Here is a 22,668-nt window from a genome sequence, read left to right as displayed (position 1 = left end):
GATTAATGATCCGGAGGTCAGAGGGGAGAATTCCAGAGGGAAAGGTCAGCAGCCAGGGGCACAGCATAAGACTTGTTGCCTTTTGATGGCAAACTCATTTTACTGTACTTTCAAGCCTCCCTATTCTGCCAGCTCTCAGAAACGCTGTACATACTGTGCTTGCAAAGAGACAGAAGCCTTGCCCGACTATGAGAAGGTGGCAAGGAAAATGACTTGCTCTTCTCCTAGGTTTCTTGGTAAATTACTTTTTTCCCCCCTTTTAATATAACCCCAGCTACACAAGTACAGGGCATTCCTGCAAGGAATCAGCCAAAAGGAGGGGACAAGGAGTCTGTTTCCACTGGAAAAGGGATTATCATAGTTGATGAGCATAGGAGACCTCAGGAAGGCAAACTCTAGGGCAGCCAAACTCCTGCTACCAAAGACCCAAGGGTGGGAGTGCAGCATAAAGCTAAGAGGCTGTAAGACTCCAGACAACCTACCTCCCCCCTTTGCTAACTAGAAGAGCTATGAAGATGACAAAAAGCTCAAGAATGACACTGGAAGGAGAAGGAAGAATCATCCCATAGCCATGGACTGCTGGTTTTCTGAAGGGAAAGACAGCTGTAACTAAGATTAACTGCAATTCAGATTCCAGAAATTAAGAGTTTCCCTGGAGGAAGCCTCACTGTAACTATAAACACCTCTGTCCTTCGAGGAAAATCAAGCAGTCCCCTCTGCCAAGCTGTTTCACCCTGTTCAAAAGCCTTTTCTGTTTCAGGCAGACATAACAGAAGCCTAAAGGGCTTATAACAATAGGCTTGAATGTCTCCCTATGCTGGAGAGGCAGAAGGAGCAACTGTTTGATTTTCTTCCTTCAAGAGCTCTTTAAGAAGGGGCTGAGGAAGCTGTAAACCCCAGATAATCTTTGAATGACTGTTTTTACATCTACTGGCAATGAACCAGTATGGGGCGGGGGGTGGGGGGCTGGCTGAGCCATCAGCATATGCAGGCTCCGCTCCCGTGCCAGCCACTCACCCAGAGCTGGGGCTCAGCCCTCCTGCTTTTGAAAGGCACATAAGCTATGGACTGTCATCTTCTTCACCCACTCAAGCATGCTGCCCAATGTGGGCTTTTTCCTGCTCTTCATCCTATCTTAGACTTCAGATTAGCACTTAATCAGTCTACATCTTCAGAACTAACAAAGAAACCTGCCCCTAAGACTTCTTAACCAAATAATGGAAAATAAGTCCTCTCATTTTGCAGGGATTTGCTTGGCTTTGCAAGTCCTGGACAACAGGGGATCCCCCCGCCAAGAGCCACTCTCTCTCCACATGCCCAGCCATGCCCACTGTAGGGAGTTCCCCACCATCAAGCAGTCTAAGCCATGACTTGTCCTGCATACAAGAGACAAAGAGCAGTTAATTATACCCAGCCTGGAGCACTACTTCAGTCACCTCCCATTTTTCCCCTATCCAATTTACTTTCAGAAGCATCCATTTTTTAACAAGGAACAAGAGAGGTGAGAATCCCAAACATTTATTCTGCAGAGCAACATTCAAAGTGCAATAAAGCACACTCTGGAGTGAAATCTAGGCATAGAGGGGGGCATTTTTAAGCCACAACCTGTACAGGTAAAGAAAGAGCTGCTCTTTCCACCTTCCATTCTGTGTTCAGAAGAGAAACAGTATGAGACAGCCAAAAGGACAAGGTTTTTCCCAGGAGACTGGGGAAGTCCACAGTGATTTAAAATAATTTTGAACAAAGTTTTGAAGAGATTTTCGTGTTTCTCTGAAGGGAGATCTCCCCACTCTCCCAGGCTGAAGAGAGGTAAAAATCAGTTCAACAGCAAATCAGCAGTGTATGACAGGAACAAATCAACTTGAACCCTGCATCGTCTCAGTTCCCAGCTTGCCTGAATTCCTCTCCCAGGACAAATCCTGGCTGGCTTCACACAAAGCTGCCCCAGCTCTTGGCTTGTAAGTTGTATCTGTTGATTTGGTTTGAGTCTGCCCCAAGCACTCAAAATAAAAAGAAAGGTATACAAAAGAGAAGGAACCTCTCCCCTCTTCCTCCCTGCCCATACCAAGGCTGATCTAATCTCTTCTTACGCATGGCATTTCCACAGCGGGCATTCTCACCTCCCAATGGGAATGTCACCACCTGATCTGCAAGTCTGCAGACCATTAGACACTCCTATCAAAGCAAGAGCCAGGATAGAGGGCAATTAATCATGCTCTATTTGACAGGAGGCCCACTTCTTATCTGCACCCCTCAAAACACCATCAGTTTCTGCTTCCCTCCTCAATAAGTGAGGCTGACAGCAGCCCCTTATCAGATTTCAGCTGCTGAACTGGAGGCAGCCTAACTGGCATCCAGCATCCCAATTACATTAGCCAAGGCTCCCACCACATTAACCTTCCACTCAGGGTGCTCCTCCATCCCCAAAACAGAGCTCCCATGGAGATTTGCTCTCTCATACCTAGCTCACCTACAGTCCAGCCGTTCAGGTGCTACTGACACAGCTGGGTCCAATGTATTTGCTACTACAAATTTCTTCACCAGATGTTGAACCACCATGCAACTGGTGGTGTGTTTCCATATATACAACCGTCAAATGGACAAACTTCTCTAGCAAAGAGATGTACAAATACAGAAGGCAGAAACAGGGGCATCTGGGAAAAATAAAGGTTGTTCAGGCAGGCCACGCAAAGTCAAGAACTGGAGCATTTTCATACCAAACAGTTCCACCTTCTTCCATCCACCTGGATATCTAGAGGGTCATCTCTTCAGTGTTGAGCCACCTCTGCTGCTTGAGTGCTGCAGTTCATTCATCATTTGAAAAACATGCTGTTAAAATTTAGGGAGGGGAGGAAGGCCAAGAACACCCATAGCAAAGCAGAAGTACCACTAAAAAGAATAGCTTGAGAAGACCAGGATTTGAGACAAACACCCAGTCTTTGAGATGCCGGGGAAACATGTGACAATTTAACATCTCAATCTTCAGAGGAAGTGAGGAAAACACCCCTTTGACTCCATCACTCAATTCTGCATACCCACAAGGGAGCACCTGGGATTCAGAGATCCTCAGCTGGCGATCACTAAAGCAGACTGCTCTCAGATGAGTAAGCTTGAGAAAGGTTCATGCAAAGCAACAATAGCCAATGACTTCAAATTAATTTCTTTTGTACCCTGTCCAATGCCAACTCAGTTCATAACAAAACATTTAAGCTGCTCAAACATTCTTCACACTGGCTAAATTTAAAACAAATCTCCTGTAAGCCAGAACCAACTAAACTCCTAATACTATTTTCCCATTAATTGCAACTGCAGCTTCCAATATGATTTTTCTTTAGAGCTAAAGCAATATTCACCCTAAACCACCATTTTTCAGTTGCTTAAAACCAAGGGATGTTAATTATTTGAACTGTACTGGGTATTTTCCCTGAAAAGATTTAAAAAAAATATATTTTCCCAAAGGGAAACTTGCAGGCTTTTTCCATTTTACAGAAAAAAATTCTCATGTCTGTCTGCAATGAATGTTTTGATGTATGAAAAACTGAAGGGGGAGAAAGTGTGGTTTTTACGGGAAGGACCTGCTGAGCAGTGACAGAGCAGTGAAACAGGCTGCCCAGAGAGGTTGTGGAGTCTCCTTCCCTGGAGACATTCAAAACCTGCCTCAGCAGTCCTGTGCCCCTTGCTCTAGGTGTACCTGCTCAAGCAGGGGGGTTGGACAAGATGATGTCCAGAGGTCCCTGCCAACCCCCACCATTCTGTGATTCTGTGATAACTACTTCTTAAGTTATTACAATTTGCAAATTTTGCAAATTGGCCCAGGTAAACCCCCCTCAAAATATCAACTTATCTGGTGGAGACTTTTAGTCACCTGGCACCTAAGGTTGATGAGCAAGGCCTTCCTGCAGGACTTTTCTGGATGCTACAAAGAAGCCTACCCCAAGTACAGGACTATCCCTCCCCAGAGGAGCTGGATTCAAGTTGTTCGGAGATCCCAAGCACTTTGCTTTGTACCTGTTTTTATCCTAGCATCACCTGAAAGCCTTTAAGTACACAGAGAAGTACATTCTCAGTTCCCTTTTCTGAAAGGCTCAGCCACTTAAGGAATACAGAGGAATGTAAACCAGAATGCCAGTTCCCCCTACAATGTAAGGAAAAAATCATTCTTTCTATTCTTTCTAACAATATAAAAAGCAAAAACCTAAAATATTTCAGTGATCCCCACCTCTTACCATTTGGACAAGACACAAGACACCATTTTTCTTGAGTCCAAGTCACAACAGTTGACCAAAGAGACTTCTGTACTGCCTTGAGTGAGAATTTTCCACTCCAGAACATCGTCTGCTATGTAGGGAAGCATTTTCTGTGGCTCAGCATTAAGCAGGTAGCATGAGCAAAGGATGCTGAGAATTTATGTCTATGGATGTCTCAGAGAACTTACATTGCTTAATTCAGATTCAAAAATATCTCCAGAGGATTAAAAGAAGAAATCTGCAAAATTGAATCAGTAGAAGAATGAAGCATAACCCCCGGACAAACATTTCATAAACACCACTTGGCCTAGAGATAAATAAAGCCATCAGTAAATGCTTTTGTCAATACCCTGGATTTGCTGTATTTCCACATCTAAAACATGCAGACAGAGCATACAACAGCAGGAAAACATTAAAACCACACGGTCAGACTTACAAAGCCCCTTCTATGTATATACACATAAAAAACCAGAATGGTCAAGCCATCTGGGAAAACCAAGGTCATGTAGAAACCTTGAACAAAATTAGTAGAGCTGTACAATTGGAGACGTTTTATGAGGTCTTCACAAAGGCAGTACTTAAAATGAACAAAACAGCTTCCCCTGAAAGGGAGCCTTTCCTAATACACCATAGCACACAGTTAGATCTCCTCCCCATCAAACCTTTTCAAGAGGAATTGCCTTGCACGAACACTGCTGATCCTTCCAGGGGATGAAACAGGCCCATTACTCCACCTCCCTCCTGACCAGCATGACTGGAATACAATCAGCTCACTTATTGGTGGCTGCCTGAATGTCTGTAAGAGTCATGCCACTAACAGTCCTTCACTATCTGGGGACAAAAAGCAGTATAGCTATGCTACCTAGTACATGCTCAAGGGCTAGCAGTTACATTTTTTCTGCTACTCATCATACCTATGCCCTCTTCCACACAGAAAAGATGGAGACAAAATTTAGCTTCAGGGTATGTTCACTGGGTGAGAAGGACCTGAAAAGAAGTGGAAGATGTCATAATCTTTAAAACTGAATCTGATCTGAGTAAATGAACTTGCCCATTTGGCAATATACATTTCTGTAATAAAATTATTTTCAGTAATGCAAAGGATGGGTGAACACATGATTACCTTGAGTTATTGTAATGGGTGCAGCCTGGGCACTTCACAAACTGCTCCTGCCTGCAGTGCCCTCAGTGACAGGCAGAACACATCCAGCCTGCACGCCTCCAATGCAGCCCACTCCACAGCGCACTAACAGAAAAGCCTCAGCCTGTGCCCTTAATAAATGCCCTGAACCATAAACTTGCCTACAGAGTGGCTCCTCATGCAGCAGGAATTGAAAAATACAGCTTCTGAGAAACCAGACCTCAAGACATCAAGGCTGAGCTTGTCACAAGACACCAGATCAGCAATGGCAATGAAGGGAAGCCACTGCTGAAGCTACTTATCCCTGCTCCATCCGAGGAGAGACAACCTTTGGTTTGAGACTGCAGAAGAGCTGAGAAAGGGAAAGGTGGAAGTGGTAATACAGCAACCTAGCATCATCCCCACCAAGCTGCATCAGATGGGTCTTGTTGTAGGCCTGGTTTGAAGCTAGTGCTGCCCACTAATTGCACTCATCAGCTGGTCTCCCCTCCTCTCCCCATCTGCCCCTTCAATCACAGACATGGTGAGACCCATTCACCTAAACACATACAAGGAATAAAACACCCAACAAAGGAAGAGTTACAGCTTTCCTCTCATCTCCCTCTTCCATCATTATTGCCACTGAAGGGCCATTTTATCACTTGCAGCTGTGGTCATTCAGTGGCAACCTGCTGTGCTCAGAGGCAGATGAGACCTGCACATTTGATCTGTGTTAAGCCTGCTTCATGGCTTCACATTTCTAGGTACATTCCTAACAGCAGCACCAACAAGCAAATCTTTTCATCCCTCCTGCTACTCAGTAGCTCCTGTGCAATCTGTCATTTACCTTTCACATCAGGCTTTTTTTGGTTCACCATCAGTTAGCAATCTGTGCCCCAAATCCATCAGCCCCAAACAAGGGCCAGCACTTCCCTGGCTCCTCCTGGACAACAGCAAAATCCCCATCTTTACACCAGCAATGTTTATTAGCAGTGCTGCTTTCCATTCCCTTCAGACATGAGGTGCAAATTAACCAGCTCTTCACACATACCAGCTAAGAAACACAGCACTTTGCTCTCAGGTGCAATGAGCCCTCAGTTGTATCCATCTTTTTTGGGGAGGGACAGGGACGGGGGGACGGGACAGGACAGGAGAGGACTTTGAGAACAAGGCAGCTGTTCAGCCCTGTTTGGTTTAGGATGCTTGTTTGGCACATAAAGCAAGGGGAGGAGAAATGAAAGCCTGAATGTTATCCCACGATAACTTTGCTGTAGAAGCTCCCAGAGTTTTGAAGATCCCAGAACAGGACACAGCAGGCAAGTCCATCTGCTTGCTAGAAAAACCAAAGCCCTGCTGTAGACAGCGGTGGGGAGAGCAGGCATGGGAAAAGTGGACAATACAGCTTCTGAAAAACCATGCCAAGTCAAAAGATTTCCTTTGCAGTAAGATGCAGCAACTAAGATTAACGACAGAAGAGAAACTGCCTCCTATAGCTCAACATATGCTGTTCAGTTCTCCTATCAACCTGAAGAAACTTAGCTCCCCAGGGTCCTTTCTGCCTATTTCTATTGGGGGTCCCAAAATATAAAGCAAGCCTACAACTGCCTTGTACCCTGCAATCTAGCCAGTTCCCCAGAGCATGGCCAAACATTTCCAGCCCTTCTGGCAGAGGGCTGTCAGTTCACAGCATCTCTCCCCGTGGGTGCTGGGCTCTTATATTTAATTTTCAGTCTTCTAGCAAGCAAGAAAACAAGGGATTCTCCAGAAAATATACTTGGAAATGCCCAGGTGATTAAAAGCTAAACTCCTACAGCAACCAGCTGGTGAAGAGCTCAGCCCCTGTACCAGGAACATGTCACTTATAAATAATTAAAAGGTAATCGGAAGAAGACATTGAAGTATTAAACAGATTTCTTGCTAGGTATCTGGAGGTTTCTATTGCTGCCAGTCACACCCTTCAGATTATTGTCTTGTCTGTCAGTCATCCCAGCCCTTACACTAACATGACCTCAGGTTAACATTTGCAGGTAAACTAAGCCCGGTTATGCCTCTGCACACAAAAGCCAGAAATATCAGCAAAACCCAGCTCTAATTTTTAGCCAACTTGGAAGCATGACCTCAAACTGCTGAAGAGTGACAATTCACACAGGTGAGCTGTCAGCTCTAGTCATCTAGGAAAGCCAGACATGGATATGAAGAGCAACTGCAAGAGCTGCATTTTAGATAGCCTTTCCTCTGCTTGTCATTTAGTCATCCACAGAGGGATGCAGGGTTCAAAAGACAACTGGAAATGAGACTCCAGCTCCAACACAGCAATTAGATAATTTTCAAATAGATGAGACTGATGTTGCATCTTTATTAGACTCTCAGGGCACAATACTACTGGTGATGCTAAGGCAGACCCCCTTTCCAAATACGCACAGCCTGGCTTGTCTGGTCCAACACACTCTCAGACAGCATTATGCCATGAAGGAGCAAAGGGTCCTTTTTATGTCTGTGCTTCACACCTACCTTCAGCAGACTTTTTGGAAACAATGAAAAGCTCTATAGCACAATTTAACACTTTTCTGTCAGAAGCACCTTTCCTGGAAGAGTCTGCCTGGCCTGGTATGCTTGGAGAGGTAAAAGAAAAGAGCACCATGAAGGATTTACCATAAGTGGTCAGAGACATATGCTTTATACAATACTACATATATGTACATTTTTATTATGAATAGTTTGCAATGAGGGAACTGAACTTTGATAATTAGGGGACAGATACTTTTGTGACATCTCAGCTGAGCTGCCTTCATACACACATCACCACTCCTCTAGCAGAGATGCAAGTTGCTGACACCATGGGGAGGAATGTGAGAATGTTTCTAAACTGCGCACTTCTGCACTCAGTTACACAAAATTACTGAATGGAAAGCTGACAAGTAAATCTTCAGGAAAGTGTGGCTTGGTGTATATTTTCCTGGTCCCCAGCTTGCGTGCCACTACTCTAACGCAGCCTGTGAAGGCATTCACAGTCAGCTTCTGCATGCCATTGAAATCAAACATAAGATGCTTGATCATGCCACCTGAAGGGGAACCAGGGAATCCATAGAGGTATTCAACCATGTTTCAAACAGCCTTGAGGAACTGGGCTTCTCAGGCTCTTCAGTGCATGGATAACTTGAGTATTAGGTAGGAGTGGGGGTAGAAAAATAGCATTTGTGAAATTAAGTTACAAGGCAGAAGAGTTCTTTCCTACTGAGCACCTTATCTCCCAAGGTAAATATCTCATGTCTTACTGCTGCTCTTCCACCAGATCTGCAGGTTAAAGGGCTGGATTTGTGTTTTCAAACTCAGGAGGGAAGAATCCAAACTACAGCAGCACCCCTCTGCCCTGTTTTACTGTATCAAGTTCAAATAAATGCTCACTCACCCCTCTTCTGCATAAAGATGAAGAGGTCATCCAGGAACTCTTTCCTTTCTGGGTCACTATCCAGTTCATAGAGCTGGGGAAAAAATAAAAATGAAGGCACAATCCACAATGAGACAGATAAAAATAAAATATTATTAGCTTCTTCCAACAGGTGATTTGGTGTTTGTCCTGGGGGAATGAAAGGCAGCCACAGGCAAAGAGGCAGAATGAGGAAGGATTCCCAAGCAATTTCGTGGACAAGGCTGCAGTGATACTTTGAGGACCCTCATTATGGCTTGCCTTGCTCAGCCCCATAGTAACTCATCCAGGCACAGTACAGCCTGGCATGCTGAAGGGTACATGATTCAGCTCAGTTAACAGCACTGCTACAGAGCAGGGTTTGAAATCACCTGAAAGCAAAGGGGAGAGAAACTATCAAGCGGGAAAGAAAGATGAGACAACCAAAAGGGAGGTGTCAGTGCTCCAGGGAAGATCAGTGCCCTGTACCTTTCAGACACCAGAGATGTAAACTTCTCTGCAGCTTCTCCTAGCCTCATGATTCCCTCCTTCAGGGATTGTCACATAAATGACAAACTCCAAGTCCCTTGAAGGGGGAGATGAAAGGATAGAGCTTTCCTATAACTACTAATACCTGGTAGGAAAGGCTTCTCTAAAATAAGCCAAAAAATGTTGAAAAATATCAGAAACCAGCCTGGAAAGAGTTTGTCGCAGAAATCATTTTACCAAAAGGCTTAAAACCCCAAGCATTTAAAACAAAGTTCCAGAGGCAGCTTATGCCAAAGGAGAAGCACTGTATGCTAGCATTATCAGCTCATTTTTTATAGAAGGGGCAGGTATGACTGTCATCTTTCAACTACCCCTTGGGACAAAGAAAAAAAATAAATCTAATTTTCACCTATCAAGAATCCTGTGAGGCTACAAAGTGACAGGTTGAAAGGGCTGGTCAGTGCTTCACTGAGATACAGGAGGATATAGAACAAGACAGAAGACAATGCTGTACACGAAACAGAATTCAATTCCTTCTCTCATTTGCTTTGAGGAAGAATCATGAATAACTCTAGGAATTTTTTCCATTGGTTGTAGCTACTCTTGTGGAGCAGCTCAACAGAAAAACAAAGATTCACTGGGAAATATGTATTTCAGTCTCTCCACAGGTGCTGCTAGCTACTTGGTATTCATCTCGTCAAAAAGAGGAGCTTTTTGGGTTCATTGCCCATGAAGCTCTGTGCTTTCTCACCCAGAAACACCCCAGTGTATTTGCAGAGCAGTTACCTGCACCCTTTCAGAAAGGGCCAGCTTAGTTTAAAATTAATTCCTCTGGCTGATGTGACACACACACAGCTGCCACATTCAAATCCACAACCACAGTGCTAATTCTTCTCCCAGCTGGACAAAGTATTGGCCAAGATTTTAAGTGTCAAAAGTCTGGTTATAAAGCCTTAGTTCAAACTATATTGCAGTGACCAAAGGCAAACCAGCACAAAAAAGCAGGTTTGTAGGCAGAGGGCTGCACGACAAAACAGTTCTCTTACAAATTCACTACAGGGGAATAGTGAGGGCTCAGTAGTCACCCTCTGTCACAGGGCAGGGAAAGAATTCCCCAAAATTACCCCTTCCCCAAAATCCCCACGATCAGACTGACCTTGGCAAAGTCTCGTGAAATTTCTCTTCCTCGGCATCCATCACCTTCATCACTCCAGGTCACATTGCCGTTCTAAGGAGAGGGAAATGAAAGGGTGAAGGATCACCAGGGAAAAGCTTTGCGGACAATTCCAGAAAGCTTGCTAATGTGCATTTTTGGCCAAAAACATGCAAAAGCAGCTGCTGGCTTAGGCCAAGAAAACTAGAAAGATGGGGGACCTTTGCCACAGCACACTTTCCTGGAATCTCTGACACTCAGCCAAAATGGGAAGTGGCATTTCACAATCCAGGCAATTACTGAAGATAGGGGAAGTTTTTCAGCTCTCAGATTTTTCCTGCAGAAATTTTTCTCAAATAAGTTGTCTTGACACCAGGGAAAACCATTCTCAAGGAAGGTCCTCAACACCTTCACCGGCCACTTTCCTTCACCTGCTACACGTAAGTATGCTAACCCCCCTGTAGCAGGTGCTTTGCAGTAATGACGTCCAACATCTAAAGAGAGGTGCTGCTTTTGCTCTCTGTGTCCATCATTTTTACCAAGTGCACATCCTAGAGCTTCCAGTACAAGGTGCAGGTGTTACCCAGGTATCCTGGGTTTGTTCGCCAGGTGACACCCAACTGCTCCCCTTCACACTTGGAAATGCCTTTCTGGTCTCCCCTCACTTGCCTATCAAACCAAAACATGCTGAAGAAATAATCCCACTGGAACACTTCTTCCCAACCCAGGACCCTTACTCCTGGAAGCTACTGAATCTGGATTTTCCCCACAGAAATGGAACACACAGCTTTGCTGGATTAAGGTTCATTCTTCTTCAGCATTAGAAGAATTACTCTAGTTAGGCCTATTCCACTTGGTAATTCATCACCCTGAAGTGGTCTCCAGGGCTGGAAACCAGCAGAAGCAGCCTCTGACTGTACAGCAGGGCCAAGACCAGAAGTGTGACTCTGAAAAACTCTGCAAGCACCTTTAAACCATACACTTCATAAAGCTCCAGTATAGCAAGTGCTCCAGAGCCGCTCAAGATAAAAGAACAGCCAAATCTATGTGGCAAGGTAGCCTGTCCTGACAAAAACACAGCATCCTAATGCAGAAAGAAAAGCACTGAAGATAGCAAGAGGTTTCAGCACAAAAAAAAAACCCCATGTGAATTAGAGAGGTGGTACAATATCTGAAATCTTTGAGTCATCTGGTTGTGACACACACATCGAATTAGAAAGATGAATAGCTCTTGTCAAGGCCAGGCAAAGCTACATTCCCCCCTTTAAAAAACACTGCAGTGAGCTGCCCTAATGCCTGCTGATTTAGTTTGAGCCAGTAATTCCTGCTGGAAAGTCAATTATCCAGTGAGTCCCATCAACTGAAAGATATTTAATGGGGGATTATTGCCACTTCTGTTATGTCAGCTGTTTATTACAGCAGATCAATTCCCAGCCCTCTCTAGGAAGAGATCTGAAGAATAGTTTTGTTCACAGAGGATTCATCCAGGTGTTCTTTGCTACCAGAGATTAAAAACACAGTTTTTCTGCTAATTATGGTAACATCCAGCTGCTCCTAAAACTCCACTGATTGTTAACTCGGATCAAACCTATGTGAACAGTCTTGTCAGAAGGCAGCAGCTATATCCCATCCTCAACTTCACACTCTCCAAGGCAAAATGATCTGTGGAGGGCTGATCTGCCTTCTTCCCAAGTTTGTACTTCGTTATAAATCCAGAGAGCAAACCTGTTTGTGGTATTAAACCGGGTGCTTCAAGCAGCAAAACACTTGCTTTCATCAGGAACTTCGGTCATGCCGATAACTTATTTCACTACATCTGAGGACATGGAGAGGAAAGAGAAGACGGCTTAGAGGAGACTATTCTCTACTGTCATTGGGTTTGAACCTGGTAAACTTTCCAGGAACAAAACTTTTTATGGGATTAAAGGCTCTTTAGAAGTTATTTTACTTGTTCTATTTGAAGAAAAAGGGTAATTAAAAAAGAATGACAAGATTAAGGTTCAATACAGAGAATAAGCAGAAGATATGCACCCTACTTCCTGTACCTACATCCTGAGATGCTTGAGAGCACAGAAGTAATGCTCCCCCACACCTCGCTAGTGAAAAGGAGCTTAAAGTCAGCTGAAGCCATCAGTGTTTTGCCATATGTCCAGAAAATTGGCAGAGATGGATATCACCTGGCATGACACGGAGTGATCCAAGGTGAGAGACAGCAGACAGTATTAGCATTTCCTCCTGCAATAGCTGGAAAGGTTTAAAGCCAGTTACCACGCCCCACATTAAGCTATCAGAAGAGATAAGGAGAGTGCTTCTCATCTACCTTGGTGCAAGCAGCAGCTGCCACAGCAGCGTAAATCAGTAAAGGTGCACTCAAACAACACATGGGCTGTAGAGACATTGGGACAGAGCACAGGTTTGTTTTGGGTAGCAGAGTTAGCAGAGTCTCAGGCTAGCATGAAATGTCAGCTCAGCAGCCGGGGAATAAAGCCTTATTTATTCAGAGAACAGAGCCTGAGCACCAGACACTTTCCCAGGCCTCAGCTTTGATCTTGAGGGACTATTCTGCTCACCAAAACCTTTGGGTCCCTGCCAAGGCCACAACCAAAGATACCAAATATTGGCAGTGGTCAGAGCAGCGACCCAAGCATGACTGGAACAGGTAAATCAGTAGAGTTCCATGAAGCTACTGAAGCAAGAGGTGCTCCATATGTAGAATAAAGTATATTTTACACAGCAAGAGAGCTCAGTGGGAGCTTTGGTATCAAGCTTCCTTACTATTTCTCCTGGGAAAACAAAGTTACCCTATGCTGAGAAGCCCTCCTCTGTATAAACAGCAGGAACCTGAGGAATCAATATATCCTCACAAGTCATTAAAAGACCTTTGTATAAGTCAGGCAATAGTAGCAGGAAGGAAAAAACACTGTTCAGAGAGGCAGATCATTCTCTGGGGAGCCCTGCCTCTCTCTCCACCCATCTGTATCAAGGGAATTTGCTGATGTTTGACAAACAGCCCTTGCACTACCACAGGCAAGAATTTATCTGGTTTCTTGCAGAAAAGCAGCACTGGCTGTGCTTTACCCCGATGCTGAGCATGAGTGGGAAGGCAGAGGTGTTGGGAAAGGCTGGCCTCCTTCACAGGCTTCTGGCAGAGCCAGGGAGCCCTCCCCACACTGCAGACACCTCAGAGGCTGCCAGAGCCCCCCTGGACGGCCCTCTCCCTGAGAGGCTGTGGGCCTGGCTTCAGAAGCAATTATATCTGGAGCTATTTTAGGATTACTCCCTTACCACCTGGAATATCTTATTAGAGGGAAGCTCAGATGTCCAGAGCAATTTTGGTTTCCAATCCCACATTCAAAAGCCAGAGTTAACCCTGAGTTGCCAAGCGGACAGAAAAGGAGATGGCAAACGCTTTCCTGCTTCGTCCAGCCCATTCTTTTGAGGACGAAAACCTTACAAATAAGCAGCCTCAACCTTCCCTGCAGGACACCTACCTCTCAAATATTACCATCTCACATGTCTGTCTCTCCCAGAGGCTAGGGAACTAATCAAAACTCTGTGCTCAGTAAAAAAGTGAAGTATTAAGGCAAATGGAACAGCAGCTCATTGTCTCCTTCTCCAGTTTTGCCTGCGCAAGTCTTAGTGTGCAAACAGGGACATTCATGAGAAATTGGGAACGCTCCCTTTTCCAGGGCATTCCCTTCTTCCCCACCCCAGTTTCATACAGCTGTATGAGAGGGGCTCAGCTAAAGCCTGATGTGGTTTTACCAGACTGCAAAATTTGTATTCAAAGGGAAAATTTTGAACTGGAGAGAACCTACTAAAGCTTTAATATGTAAAAGAAAAGAGAAATAAAACCTTCTGGCATGAACTCAAAATTGTTCTCCTTACTGCAGGCCTGCAGTTTTGACAGAGGTTTTAGGCCAGAAATCTGCTGAAATACCCGCTTATGGACAAGGCTAAATGTTGCAGTGAAAAAGAAAGCCCCTCCCCTACCCCATGGGTTAACTGAAAGCACTGAGTCAATGAAAAGGTACAGGGGCAGCAATTTCAGGATTATCAGAGAATCCACAGAAATTCCTTTTGTGGGTAGAGTTAAGCCTTAGGAAGTGAAACAGATGCTATTATAAAGAAAACTGTTGTACTACAAAACACTGATAAGATCAGGACTACTGCCCTGAGCTGCAAGTTCTCAAGCATGGAGAAGCAAGTTATAATTACTGCGTGCACAAGCTGCCTGGTAAAGCTCTGATGAAATTGGAATAAACCCTTCCCAGTCTTACTAATAACAGAGCTCAATTCAGTATCTACAAGCTTCAAAGATGGGCTTTGAAAACATTTTAGTGATTTCAGGAATGGCAGGGTAGATGGGGAAGGAAAGAAAAAGAATTGACTGAAGTTCATAGATGAATTACTTTTATTAAGTTTCTTTTACATGCTCCCATGACCTAGTGACTGCAGCACCAACACAATTCTTTGCAAAACAGGAATCTGCTTCCTTATCCTTAAGGAAAAGTTGGACTCTTTGTGAATGACTTCTATTCACAAATACTCAGAGGAATTAACAAAAACTTAAGTGACAAGATTTGTTCAGTGCTACGTCTGTGGGAAGAGAACTCACTGCCACATGAGTGTCTCAGATTTACCCTGAAGTGAGAAAAGTAGACATTAAGAATACAACACATCCGAGCTCTTTCCACCTACTGCTCTACAGCATTAGCTAGAATGTCCATAATTGGCACCGGAGACAAGCTGCAACCATTCCTTAAGATAAATTTAGCACGCAAACAAATCCTAAAATGAGCCGTATCTTCCCCAGGATATAAGTGAGCTCCTCACTCTGTGCCTTTGCTCCAGATATAGCACAGTCCTTGCAATACAGCATAACCTTGATGAAGCCTACAGAATCACCCCTTGAGATGAAGACCTGGAAGAATTCTCTGATGTCCAATAGAAGTTGTTTGTAGGCTGCTGCCTACAGTCATTATCATAAACGGTTTCTTGGTTCTCTTCTCCCATACATTGTTATATTAAACAAAAAGCAGCCTTTGTTACTAAGATCCTGCTCTGCTCCAGCCACCAATTACTACTTTTAAGTTACATATCAGCATGAATTCCAAGTCAGGTGCTACAGCAGCAGCAGACTGTCACAGGGATGAAGCTTCATCAAAACAAACCTAAACCATGAATTCAGGAGAAGCAGCAATTGGCAATTTAAGCATTAAAATCTGCTCTTACAAAAAAGCGCTTTCAGTAAAAGAAACCAAATATCTAACATCAGCTATTAATGAAGAACTGTCCTCCCACTACATCATAAGAAAAAATATCCGGTGGCCTGCATAAGGAACTAAAAATCCAACCCTTGAATTGGGCCCTGGATATCTGAAATAATTAGGAGGTAAAAAAATACACTATGTGAAATGTGACTTTTTTATTCCTGGGACCTTCACCCCCTCTGGATTAATTAGTATTTCCTGAGCAATACTTCAATTCGCACAACACTTGAGGCACATAGTTAAGGTTATGGAATCTCAGCCTCTCATTCCTAGACCCTAGAGCAAAAGCAAAGTAATTATTTTAAGCTGACTTATCTTAATAAACACCATGACCTTTGTAAAAGTTTAGGTCAGGATTTTTAGTAGTGGCTGGTGATTTCTGAGAATCTAACATGAGACATCCCCAAAACCAGAACACAAACCACTCTCTGAAAGTCAGATGGCTGCTTTAAGGAGACTTACCTTGCTGCATTTAAGCAGGCATTAAGTATCAGCTGACGCCTGAAAACCTTGGCTTTATTTTTACATTCCACAATGGAATGCGTGTCCTAATGTGTGTGCTGTAGTAACAGCCTGACAATATTGCTCATGCTAGCGCTGCACACCAGCCTCGAGTGAAAAAGCAGCAAGCAGCCCCAGCAAGACAGCGGCTGTCGTCCTGCCTTTCCTACCCGGCTCTCCCTGGTAACCGGAGACATCGCCAAGCAATGCAAGAACCCACGGGAGGAGGACCCACACACAACCATCTGCTAAAAGCAACATTTTCACCCTCAGAATTAAAAGCTCATTTTTCCTCAAAAACCGGCAGCCTACAACGCCCTTTTTGCGGGACCCTTTAGCTGTCAGAGCCGTGATGGATTTGCACAGGATTCAAGCAAGTCTGACGAGTAAGCGAGCTGAGCACACACACCCCCCAGCTCTTCTTTTGGGACTGCAACTCCCCCTGACAAGCAACTCCACTCCCTTGTTGTTTTGTGCTGACAGGATTCCCACCGCCCGTGTCATAAGCTGAGCCAGCTCTTTTGTCTGCCAGCTTGTTCTACAATTATTTACTTGGCTGTCCAGGACCCAACAGAACGGGGCTTCATCTTGTTGGTAGCTTCCACCTTTCTGCCATCTTCACATCACATACCTTCCAGGCAATCTTAGCCTTACACTTTCAAGATGCATTTTTCTCCAAGGGCATCACTTTCAGAAGACCAATACACACTTGAAGAAACAGAAGTGACTTTTTCTCCCATCTTCTGCAAGCAACAGCCATTACACATACCACAAATACCCCCAGAGCAGAGCTAGCTGGAAGCAGTGCTTACTGACCAACTATTAGCCTCCATCACAACAGAAGCTAAAAGAAAAGACCAGTTCAGGAATCATTTTGAAAACAAAGTGGAGAAGATAGGCACCTCTGCATTTCACCCTGATTTTTCTGCCTAAAAAACCCATTTCACACAAAGACAAAAGATAAAGCCCAGTATCTTTACAGCATGCATTTGAAATGAAAAAAATTCAAGTGGGGCTTACGCTAGGGCAGCGTGCTACCATTTAGCATACAGAATTAATCTGGACAGTCCACAGTTGCACACACATTTCTCCCCCTTTGCTGTCACACCTGCTAACAGTTCTTGTCTGGACTCACCCCCTTGGTTTATTCCCAGCTCCACACAGCCACCCTCTCACCAGCGCTGAACTGCTATACTGCAGTTAAACTTTTACTCCCTGGTATGCAGAACTTCACTGGTGAATGCAAACGAGTTGATCTGCAGCATTTACCCTACTCAAGGTGAATATACTGCACCAGCATCACTAATATTGGGCACTCCAATAAGACCTTTTGAGCACACCACAGCACATTGATAATAGTGCCACCACCACTAGTATGATCATAAGCCATGCCTCACTGGGGCAGACCATCTAGCTCAGTACTCAATCTTCAACAACAGCACCAGGAGACAATACATGAACCTGCCCACTTTTTGCCATGTTTTCTCACCATCCAGAAGTGTTGTAGCACAGCATGTCCCCGATATTCCTTTATAATCTATTCCTTAACTTCATGACTATGAATTTCTCTAATTCCTTGCTTTAGTGCTGTACTGCCTGCCTTCCCTGCAGTAAAACATTACTTTAACACAGCAGCAAGAAGGTTTTCCTTTTAGTTTTGCTTCCTGGTGAAGCTTTGTGCACTTCAACTTCTAGAACAAGTTGGCCTAAAATCAGACTAAGCTGCAACCTACTCCCAAAATAACTTTACTGCTGAAATGGGCCAAAGTAACTGGATCAGGATTAGTACACAGTATGCCAACTGTAAAACAGTTTTTTGTTTGTTTGTTGCTATTCCACATCTACAAAGACCAGATCTGGCACACTTATACTCATTTGTCTTCCCAGAACAGAGCAAATGACCTAGCAATCAAGCCTATTAATTCAGTAAGTTTCACAGGACTCTCAATAAACTATTGGAAAGAAGCACAATAACACACTTGTTAGCACCAGCTGAGCTAGAAATAAAACCAGCGAAAGACTAATGCTAAGTTTTTTGGTTTTGTTTTAGGAAGTGATCCTTCTAACACCAGAGTCCTGCCTGCTATTCTCCACCCAGAGACCTGAAAGAGGAAGTTTTCACCAGTCACTCCGATCCAGTAAATTCTGAAGCAATTTCTCTAGCAACCGTCCCCTGACCAACAAAGCTCCTCACTTCCCTACAACAGCTTGAGTAACTCTTTTCAACCCAATGCCTCTTGAGAAGCAAGCACAGAGAAAACACAGCAGCAACTGCTCACCTGCTGCATCTAACACATCAGGGCTGCTTCACCAGCAAGCTTTAGAGCACTGATAGTCACAAACACCATTCACCTGGAAACTTAGAGGAGTTCCCACCACACACATTGGTGTAGAAACACTGAACTGCTGCAGAAGCAGCTGGGTAGGAGCCTCCAGGACACATGAAATAGAATGGGAGAACTAAAGCTTGATGAGCTTTAGCAGTTCCTCCTCGAACTGCTGCCTGTGGCAGTATAAAACAAATCACCTGCATGCAGCCAACAGCTAAGGGGAGGCTGCCCTGACTGTCCCCAGCAAGCTTTCAAACACCTGTGGTTCACCAGCCACCACAAAGCAGCTCCAGCTTTTTTACTTCACTGGGTTCACAAGAGGGAAGGTAAAAGCAGCTGGTTTTGTCCATACAAGGTTTGTTATCTCAAAGAACTTTAACCCTCTTCACACTCAGGATAACATCTGTAGGAAAGGACTACTAAGTCCAACTTTTTTTCTTTATTTAAACCATGTAGTCCTTTGGCTCAATTCAATACACATAAATGTCTCCAAAAGTCTGCTCAGGTTAGCTCCGTAACAAAACAACACACAAGTGCCACATTAACTGAAATACCCACTTACAACAAAAGAATTCTTGATCTTCTGGCAATTATCTACAAGGAGTAGTAATTCTTCAAACATAGAATTAACCTCCTACTAAAGCCAAGCAGTAGCAAGTGAGCTCCCACACATGAAATACAAAGTGCCTCTGCCTACTCACAGCATCAGTGGCAGGACAGGCACTCCTCCCTGCCAGTCCACAGCACCAGCCAGAAACCCAGCTGAAGTCGCTGCATCTTGGAGGTCTTACACAAAGGGGTGATAGATGTTGTACGTGAAATCATTTCAGTGAGACATTAGCAGGCAAGTGTCTCCACCAAAAATAAATATAACATCAGCCTGTTCCATTCTGAATGGCACAGCAGCAGTGAAATGGAAGATAAATGAGCCAAAGATCAAACCTCTACCTCTCCATAAAGATTCTTACAGATTGGGTTTGCTACATTGTTAGCTGGAAAGCTGTACCTGTATAGGAAATCAAGCTCTTGTGAAATCTCTTTACAAAAGATTAAACCTGGAACAGTACCCCAGGGAAGCACTGCTCTGCCCGTGCCCAGTTCTTGCACTCTTTTCAAAGCACTTGCAAACAGCCAGTGCTTGTAACAGGACACTGGGCTAAATAATTCTTCGGGCTGAATATAGTCATTCTCATTCAGAAGGAAGTAATGTTAACACTGACCTGTTTGAGCTGCTCATCCAACCGCCAGTTCTGGTGTCCAGACGGGGAACCAGAATACGGTTGCTTAGTAGTGTCTTTACCCTGTTCTTCCTTGCCCTGCTGCCCACGCTGGTGCCCCGAAGCCGGAAGAGGATTAGAGGTAGAGGCCACTCTTTGGTTGTGATGGGCAACTTTGGGAGCATGAAAATATTTCAGAGCAGAGCAGGCTTCTTTTCCAGTCACATCAGCACCATCCTCAAGATCTCCACCTTCCAAACCTCCTTCTTCCTCCTCCTCCTCCTCCTCTTCTTCATCCTCCTCTTCCTCTTCTGGCTCTGAATTCATGCTGCTCTGATCAAAAGCCCGCATAGGTCCGGCTGCAGGTGGGCTTCTGGCCAAGGGACCAACAGTGGAGCTGCCCGAAGCCCTGCCAGATGCAGCTGCTAGGACAGCCTGCTGCACGGCCAGCTGCTGAGTGTAGAGCAGCTGGGCTTCTCTCATCTGCCTCTGCTGTCTCTCCCTGGAATCCATCTGCAGAGGTGTTTGCTGCTTCTGCTGCTGCTTCTGCAGCTGCTCAACCACAGCTTCCAGCTTCATCCCGCAGTTTGCATGGCTGGGGAAAGAGGGGGGCGTTTTTTACTTTATCTGGCAGGGTTCAAGCCCCGACCTTGGGAGACTGGCAGAATCTGAAAGATAGACAAATATTTGTCTGTATGAATATAAAATGCTTTCATCTTTTCCCCAGGAAGAGGATAAATAGAGTGCAAAGCCAATACTCTTTCCTGTGCAGGAGACCGTGAAACAATCAGCTTCATGTTTAACAGCCTCAGGCTCAAACTTGCATTCAATTTTCAGACTGTTTAATTGTATTTTCAAGCTGAACACATTTGCTATAACCTCAGTTCCATATACCCCAAAGACAGCATCTGAAATGCCTTTGTCCTCTGTCCCAACAGTTCATTTTTTTGTCAGAATCCTTCCATGCTTCCTAAATAATTACTTTTGAAATGTTAGGTTTAGCATCTAAGGCTTGGTTCTTCTGAAAACACTACCTTAAAAGGAGATAGCCGGGATAAGCTTGACCATACTTCTATTACAAAATGGGCAGGAATTTATCACACACCAGTTATCTCCAAATTCTTTTATGCTTTCATTACATTACTAAATTAAGAAAGACACATAAAGCGTAAAGAAAAACCCCTATATTTAGCCATTATTTTTCCCCAGGAGAGCGAGACATGACTAAAGCAAAGACTACCACAGACTGAAACAGACTGCTGAGCACCAAGCAACTCCTGCCTCCAGTTCCCAGAGTTGCCAGTGCATCTCAAGCCCCAGCCATGGCCTCCCTTCAATTTTCCCAGCCAAAGGACCCGAGAGCTTTCCTAGCTCTCCATTTTGACCTGCAGCAAACCCATGCTGAGCCAGCACTAGCCTCCTCTTGAGGAAAGACCAACGTAAGAGACCGCAGTTGGAAACATAGCTCTGACCCAGAGTAAATCCTAGAAAGATGACTACGCCTTTAATCCCCAACCATTAAAATCAGCACTCATATTTTGGACTTTTTGTCACAAATCAGACCTGCTGACAAAGAATGTCTTCCCAGTTGATTTCTTTTTATGTAAGAAGATGCTTAAACAGATTCCACTTGCTGCCCTTCAAAGTTCATTGATATCAAAATACAGTCAGCTCAGAGAAACAAAGGAAAGAGCAACTACAAACAAGCTACAGGAGTCTCCTGACCACCTCCCGCTGCCCTGTTTACAACCAGCTATTCAAGGCACATACTTGGAAAAAAGAGACTATTTTTCTAACATGCGTTTTCCAAAGAGACACAATTCTGTTCTAAAACAACAAATAACCTACCAGATACCAGCTTTAAAAGTGAAAGGCAACTTCCAGCATCCCTAGTGCAACTCTGAGTCTTCCCCTAAGGCAGTCAGACTGCATCTCTCACTACTTTCCTCTGCGAACTCTTCCCCCGTGCTAGATAACAGCCTATCACCAAAATGAAAAGCCTGGCTGGTACATCTGCGTTTTCATCTAGCAGGCAGCAGCATAGCTTTAGTTTGCGAATGAAACAATATAAGGTGGATTAGTGGTTCGAATGTCAGGAGCAATAATGCATTACCTGGCAGCTGAAAAGTGTCTTAGACGCTTTGGACAGGCACAATACACCATCTGGCCTGGCTACACACACACACACTCTTCCAGTAAAGCAACAATGAACTGGTGCGGCTGTTGCAACAGCAACCATAAACCAGGCTAGAGAACCTACAGCTCACACCTTGCAGTATATTGTTGCACCTGAGGCGCGGTGAGGTATAGCCTCTCCTGACTGGGAGATATCCAGCAGGGTGTGCAGTTAATCCACGCCTTGGGTATGTTAATGATGATAACCTGATACTCAGTTAACACACCAAGCAAGCACATCTCAGGTGCAGCAACACCCTGGTATGTGGTGCCTGTGTCTTTCCCGGAGTTCAGCACGTGACAGGTTACAGCAGGATTTACGTGCGGCTGCCGAGGGTTTTCATCAGAGGCCAGTGCAAGCCTTGCAAGTCTCCGTAAAGATGAGTTTTTGGATATAGCAAACATGCCCTTGGCAAGAACCAATGTTATTGTGGAGAGGCAGCCAACTTTACAGCAAGTTTTAAGTCAGTGAGGAGATGCCTTGCTCACAGCAAATAATTAAGCCTCAATAGCAGAATGGAGTTTAAGAAAATAACTGCAACAAGACTAATAACGTTGAACCAGTCAAGGTTTTAACACCCATTTTACCCCTCAGCATGGATATTTGCTTACTTTTTGTGTCTCTCCCAACCGAGGCAATGAAGGGATACAGTTTAACCTCCAGGTCCTCATGCAGCAGCCTTTGTGTGGCTTTTAATCCCTGAGAGCGCACTTTTTCTAATTAAAAAGCCCCTCGATTTGAATTTTTAACTAGCTC

General features: G+C 44.4%; 1 protein-coding gene across 5 annotated transcripts in view; it reads right to left on the bottom strand.

The window, feature by feature from the left end:
* The window catches only part of ARID3B (AT-rich interaction domain 3B), a 36,794-nt gene that overhangs the window by 13,550 nt on the left and 576 nt on the right, over positions 1-22,668 (bottom strand). For 2 of the 5 annotated variants that reach the window (XM_075099855.1, XM_075099859.1), the window contains exons 2-4: positions 19,740-20,404; positions 10,419-10,490; positions 8,777-8,849 (exon numbers count right to left, since the gene is read on the bottom strand). In XM_075099855.1, coding sequence (XP_074955956.1) covers positions 8,777-8,849; positions 10,419-10,490; positions 19,740-20,315 — 721 coding nt within the window. In that variant the 5' untranslated portion in view covers positions 20,316-20,404. Of the gene's footprint in view, positions 1-8,776; positions 8,850-10,418; positions 10,491-19,739; positions 20,405-22,523; positions 22,665-22,668 lie in introns of those variants that run through there. The other 3 variants (XM_075099856.1, XM_075099858.1, XM_075099857.1) reach the window with 3 other exon arrangements.

The sequence above is a fragment of the Phalacrocorax aristotelis genome, chromosome 7 (genome assembly GCF_949628215.1).
Source record: "Phalacrocorax aristotelis chromosome 7, bGulAri2.1, whole genome shotgun sequence".
Classification (NCBI taxonomy): domain Eukaryota; kingdom Metazoa; phylum Chordata; class Aves; order Suliformes; family Phalacrocoracidae; genus Phalacrocorax; species Phalacrocorax aristotelis.
Note: the sequence above shows the minus strand (reverse complement) of the source record. Positions and strands in the feature narration are given on the sequence as shown.